Source organism: Lonchura striata, chromosome 15 (genome assembly GCF_050655825.1).
Source record: "Lonchura striata isolate lonStrDom1 chromosome 15, ASM5065582v1, whole genome shotgun sequence".
Lineage (NCBI taxonomy): Eukaryota > Metazoa > Chordata > Aves > Passeriformes > Estrildidae > Lonchura > Lonchura striata.
The window spans coordinates 13,338,822-13,344,821 of NC_140717.1; the positions used below are offsets into that span (position 1 = coordinate 13,338,822).

The following is a 6,000-nucleotide window of genomic DNA, read 5'->3' on the forward strand; positions in this document are numbered from 1 at the left end:
CCGAGCTGGAAAATGCCCCCCAAAATCTTAGCCTGGCTTTTACTTGCTCTTTCCGAGGGTTGGGTAGGGGGGGGATGGTGACGCAAATGGAGATTTAGGGATGCTTGGCTGGTTGTGGAGGGGGTGCTGACGGGCAGGGTGGTGATGGAGCGGGATGGAGGCAGTGGCGGGGCTGGCTGTCCCCGCGTCCCCGCCGCTCTCCGGCCGCCGTGGCCGGGCTCCCGCCGCCCTCTCCCGGCTCTTCTCCGCGCTGCAGCCGCCGCCGCCGGCTCTTCCCCGCCCGGCTCCGCCTGCCCGAAGCGGAGCCCCGATGCCCGGGCTGGGGGCGGCGTGGGACGGGGAACCCCACGAGGGAGCGGAGCGGGGCAGGTCCCGCACCCCGAGAGGCGCCGGGGAGCGTCGCGCCCGCCCGCGTTGCTGTGACAGCCTTGTTCGCCTGGAGCGCCGAGGCACGGCTTGGGATCCATTTGGGTTTCTGGGGGGATGATTCTCTGCCGGGGTCCCGCACAGAGCTGGGTATCGCAGAGCCCCCGGATTCCCGGCACTGGGGCTGGCTCAGAGCTCCCGCTCACCTCGCTGCTGTGTGATCACACCAAGTCACCGGTCATGGGAGCAGCAGGAAGCAGAGGCTAAGTGCATCTCAAATCCAGAAATGCTCTTGGCACCCCCTCACCTCCTTTCAGACCCTTTTCTTCTGCCTTTCCCCTGCTGTCGGGCAAGCTCAACATGGGAGTTCATTTTTCCATTTTTCCCATCAAAACTTGATGGGGAAACTGAGGAAGAGGGTCTGGGCTCCTTGCTGGGGTGATGCTATTTTCCCTGTGACTACAAGGAAAATATGGAGCCACTCAGGGAAGTCCTAGAGCTTGTGCAGCAACACGTGGCTGTCCCAGGAGAGACCCAATGGGAAGCAAAAATCCACAGGGGAATTTTGTTGGTGTTTTTGAGGAATTGGGATGATTTTCCAGAGCAGTTGTGGAGGAGGAACAACCTGTGCAAGATGAAAACGTGGCTTGGGAGTCCCAGGAAAAGAGAGTTGGAAGCTCTGTTGCCTTTTTCCAATTATCCTAGCTGCTCTAATAAAGATATTGCTTCTCCCCACAGCCCTTCCCATTCTAATCTTGCCTTGGGAAAGGCATCTTTCAGCAAGGCAGGGAGATAACTGCTGCAGAGCCCCGAGACTTCCCACCAGTGACCTTGAACAGAGCTGCTCTGCTCAGGAGGGAAGATAAAGCCCAGATGGTTTTAGTACTGGTTTGAATCCCTTTTTATAGCCTGAAAGTGAAAGTCTGCAGGTGACAAGGAAAACCCTCAATGAACTGAAAACCTCTGACACAAGCAGAAAATCGCAAAGTCCTGAGCAGCTGTGCAGGGAAATGAGGGCACCTATGGGTGGGGAGTGAACCACAACCCGTGGCAGAGGTCAGGGACAGCAGGATTTCCGGGATGGGGACCTGTAAAATTGTTGCCACTGCCTTGATTGCCAAAACGCACACATGGCTGTGGAGCAGAGCAGGGGGATGAGGAAACTGGAGGAAAGGGACAGTGATAAGGAGCACAAATCCTTGGTGCTGGTATTTACTGGGACATGGACAGCAATGCTGCCAAGGTGGTCCTGTGAGTCTGGAAGGCCAACCAAGAGCAGAAGTCAGGTGGAGACTTGTCCCCACTGAGCTTCTTCTGTCCCTCTGCACTGAGACCACCCCACATTTGGCTGTGTGGGTGTGGCTGGAAGGTCAGGAGAGCAGCCAGGACCTGCAGCCTGGTCCCCTGCAGCATCCCCCACCCACACAGGACCAGTCCACGTCCTGCCACCAACCCTCCTTGTGGGGCTCGTGTCGTCCACCTCATGCACCAGCCACTGCCCATTCCCTGCCAGATGCTCCCAGAATACCAATTCTTTCCCTCCAAAATTTGATCCAAAATTCAACGTCGTGCAGCCACCTTCAGGACCAAACTCCTGGGTTTCCCACACATGTGCACATCCTTGAGTAAACCCATACATTCACCCCGGGGTGTGCATATCCCCTGCACCCTCCAATGCGTGCCCCCATCTCTCCCCCATTCCCCCCTCGCTCTCCCCGGTGCTGCCTGGCCCTCAGTGCCGGTACCCAGAGCCGTGACCTGCCGCGGGTTTTGGACCGAACTAGGAGCTGCCAGCCCCGGATCCGAGCCCGGAGCGCTTTTCCAGCTCCTCCCTCCCGGCCGCGGCCACGGGGATGGGCGGTGGCGGAGGCGGGCGGGAGCAGCGCTCCGCCTGCGGGGCCGGGGCGGGCCGGGGCGGTGGGAGCCGAGGACAAAGGTGACCGTGCGGGAGCGGTGCCCCAAAGCCCCCTCGCACCATCCGAGCCCGGATCCAGCGCTCTCGCTGCCACCACGGCCACGCGCGTGTCGTTGATGCTGGTGACCGCCGGAGACCGGAGGTAGAGTCCAGGTAAGCGCAAAGTCTGGCACCGTGAGGCCACCAGAGATTAGGGGACAAGAAGAGCGGTGGCCTTGCCCGGGTGACTGGGTTCATGGCCACGGTTCTCTGGAGCGGCAGCCACATCCACGGTGCCGGGCAAAACCTTCCCTGCGCGCCGCAGGGAGGAGCGGCGGGGCACGGAAAACACAGCGGCGGCGGGAAGGTCACCTGTGCCAGGTGACGTGAGACACGGGGACAGGCCCTGCCTGGGGATCCTCCGTGGGAAAACACTCCACTGCGGTGGTGGTGGGGGGGTGAACCTCATCCCCAATAAACCTTGGGGAGCCAGAGCCCACCCGGCATCCTCCGGACTCAGCACCTTGTCTGGGAGCGGGCTCATCCCAACTATCGCGGGGTTGTTTATTCAGTAGCTCCATTTCCTGGGCGCCAGGGCTGCTGCCAGCAAGAACAAAAAGCCGATGGTTCGTTTCCGTGCAGTTAAGGCGCAGCGCTGAGCACCCTCTGTCCCCGCAGGGCGCGGAGCCATGAAGCTGAACGAGCGGAGCTTGGCCTTCTACGCCACCTGCGACTCGCCGGCCGACAACGCCGGGTTCCTCTACAAGCGCGGCGAGCGGCACACGGCCTATCACCGCCGCTGGTTCGTGCTCAAGGGCAACATGCTCTTCTACTTCGAGGAGCGGGACAGCCGGGAGCCCGTGGGCGTCATCGTGCTGGAGGGCTGCAACGTGGAGCTCTGCGATTCAGCCGAGAGCTTTGCCTTCGCCATCCGCTTTGGCGGCGGCAAGTCCCGCACCTACGTGCTGGCGGCGGAGAGCCAGGCGGCCATGGAGTCGTGGGTGAAGTCGCTGTCCCGAGCCAGCTTTGACTACATGCGCCTGGTGGTGCGGGAGCTGGAGAAGCAGCTGCAGGAGATGAGCCGGGGGCTGGCCGGAGGATGCGGGGGCTCCCAGGAACCTCCCGACCTTTGGAAGCCGAAGCCGTCGGGGCTGGAGCAGCCCCGGGAGCGGCTGCCGGCTCTGCCCGCCATCCTGCCGAAGGAGAACGGCTGCGCGGTGTGGAACAACGTGCCGGCGGCGGAGCGGCCCCCCGACACCTCCGGCTGCGGTGGGCACGATGAGGAGGAGAGCCCGCGGCCGCCGCCGCTGCCGCCGCGCAGGCGGGTGTGGAGCGGCGCCGGGGCGGCCGTGGCAGAGAGCCCGTCCAGCTTCTGCCGCCTCCACGAGCAGTACAGCCGGGAGGTGGCCCGGCTGCGGCAGGACTGGCAGCAGAGGCGGCGTGGCCCCCAGCCCTGAGCGGCGGCTGAGCCCTGGGAACCCACCAGGAACCGGGGCACGTCCCCATCCTTGGTGCTGGCCCCCGTCCCCTCCTCACCTGGTGATGTGCAGACCTGGCTGTGGTGGTGATGGACGCCTGCTGGGGCCGCCAGCGAGGGCTCGGCACCAAGGGACGCCAGTGCTGCGCTGTGATGGTGAAATGGGCACCGCAGGGGTGCCCTCCAGCCATGCCCCCATGTGGGTTTGGGGTGCTCCACTCAGCACAAGCGAACTACAAACCACTCACTGGCTGAGGCTTCCTGGGAACTGAGCGCTGCTCTGGCTCTGCTGGGGCCTCTTGATGCTCTTGCAGTGGGATCATGCCTTGGCAACTTCTGGAGGAGGATTTTGATGGGATCTCGCTCGCCTGAGTTCCCGTGTGGGTTCCACAATGGAGAGCCTGCTACTGACTTCCCCTCCTGGCCCAGCACAAGGCTGAGGTCGGCTGAGCTCTGCCAGATCCCTCTGCTCCAGCAGGATGTGGTTTGAAATGAAAATATCAGTGAGTGCAGCCCTTCCTTAATGGCAGCAGCAGCTCGGCACGCTCCGGGGAGCTGGTGACACCCAGCCCCAGGCATTACACAGGGAGCAATTGCTTCTTGCAGCCTGGATGGTGAATATGGGTGGGGGTCAGACCCTGGGGGAGTTCAGCAGCTGTGGGCACTGCTTTGCTGGTGGATATTTTGGGACAGCACATCATCCCTGTGCCAGCACACTAAGGGGAAGCATCGCTCGTGGTGGCAAATGGGAACGTGTGTGTCAGCAGCAGAGCGTGAGGAATGATTCATGTGCCAAACCAGAGCAAACTGGTGTCTCATGCCTGTGTTTCTATCTTATTTCCACATCAGAAACTCAAGTTGCTGGCCCAGAGGTGGGGTGACCCACCCTGGAGCATGGGGGAGCAGCCAGGGTGCCCTGGCTTAGGGCTGGGTGGCTCTGGCTCCCTTTGCTCCCTTGGGAAAAGCATAACATTTTTCTACAATAAAAGTTATTTCAGAACTTCCTTCCCATCCATGGTCCTTGTTTGTGCCTCTATGCCCCTGGGGAGGGGGGTTCAGGTGGGAATTAATGCTTTATTTTAGTCCTCCTTCTGTCCCCACCATATCTGTGGGGACGGTCATGGACTGTGTCACCTGAAGGGGACATGGCCAATGCCGGGTTCTTGCAGGGCCCTGGAGCCCCATATCTGCCTGCAGGGATGGGGTGAGATGGGATGGGGTCACCCTGGGAACATCAGGACACCCAGTGCCAGGGTGGTCCCGTGGCAGAGCATCTTTTAACCAGGACAAAATATCTGTCCCCTTGTTGATGCTACACAGGGATCAAGGACTCTGCCCTTGTGAAAGCGCCCAGCACGTCCCCATGTCCCTGCCCACACATCCCACCTGCATGAATGTCTCCAGTTTCTCTTTAACACAATCACTTCTTGGGGAAACTGAGGCACAAAGCCAGCCAGGGTCACCTGCTCACCGAGAGCCCTGCAGAGTGTGGAGCCTGCTCCTGGCCAGGCAGGGCACCCCGCTATGGAATTTGGCACTTGGAGCAGTGCCAAGGGCAGCCGGGGTGCAGCTGCACCCGGAGCACCCAGATGGTTCCCGTGGCTCCGTCCTTCGCCGCAGGGGAAGATTCTGGTTTCCACGGCGGCTGGCACGGCTTCTCCAGACGTTCAGATATCCATCAGAAAGAAGTCCTTCTCAACATGTTAGCTGACAAACAAGCTCAAACAGATATGCAACATATGGGTTTATTAATTCATCAAACAGCCCTGCCTCATGCCAGGAGCTGCCGACTTGCCCAGCCACGGTTGGCTCCGAGCGAGAGCCGTGCTGGGGCACGGTGCCGTCGGCAGTGCCAGGTTGGACAGGGCTTTGGGCAACCTGGTCAGGTGGAAGGTGTCCTTGCCCATGGCAAGTAAGATGATCCTTAAGGTCTCTTCTAACCCAAACCATTCCCAGAAACCATGGTTTTATGATAAACCAAGCTGAAACTCATGCTGGAGGATGCTGAGCTACCCCAGGGGCAGGAGCAAACCTGCAGCAGGGATGAGCACAGGAGTTTCACGGGGCAGGATCACACCCTGAGCTGGGCTAACCCCATTTAAAACCCTCTTTTTTTTTTTTTAACCCCCAGTCACTGGGATAATGAGAGCTTTTGCCACAATCCCAAAGCAAAGCTGTGCCTTCTGAGGGTGTCAACACTGGGTAAGTGTGAGAGGAGTTCCCATTCCATCACCTCTGGACAAAACACACCCGAAGGCCAGAA

The 6,000-nt window shown here is 60.5% G+C and overlaps 1 protein-coding gene across 1 annotated transcript; it reads left to right on the forward strand.

The window, feature by feature from the left end:
- Nucleotides 1–72: 72 nt before the first annotated feature.
- Nucleotides 73–4,748, forward strand: PHETA1 (PH domain containing endocytic trafficking adaptor 1). The gene is made up of 2 exons (XM_085593311.1): nt 73–2,434; nt 2,939–4,748. The coding sequence occupies exon 2, from the start codon at nt 2,950–2,952 to the stop codon at nt 3,715–3,717; it is 768 nt and encodes a 255-aa protein (XP_085449437.1). The 5' UTR covers nt 73–2,434; nt 2,939–2,949; the 3' UTR covers nt 3,718–4,748.
- Nucleotides 4,749–6,000: the final 1,252 nt, after the last annotated feature.

What these genes read in the sequence shown, in the direction of transcription:
- PHETA1 (XM_085593311.1), top strand. Translation starts at nt 2,950, where the DNA reads ATGAAGCTGAACGAGCGGAGCTTGGCCTTCTACGCCACCTGCGACTCG.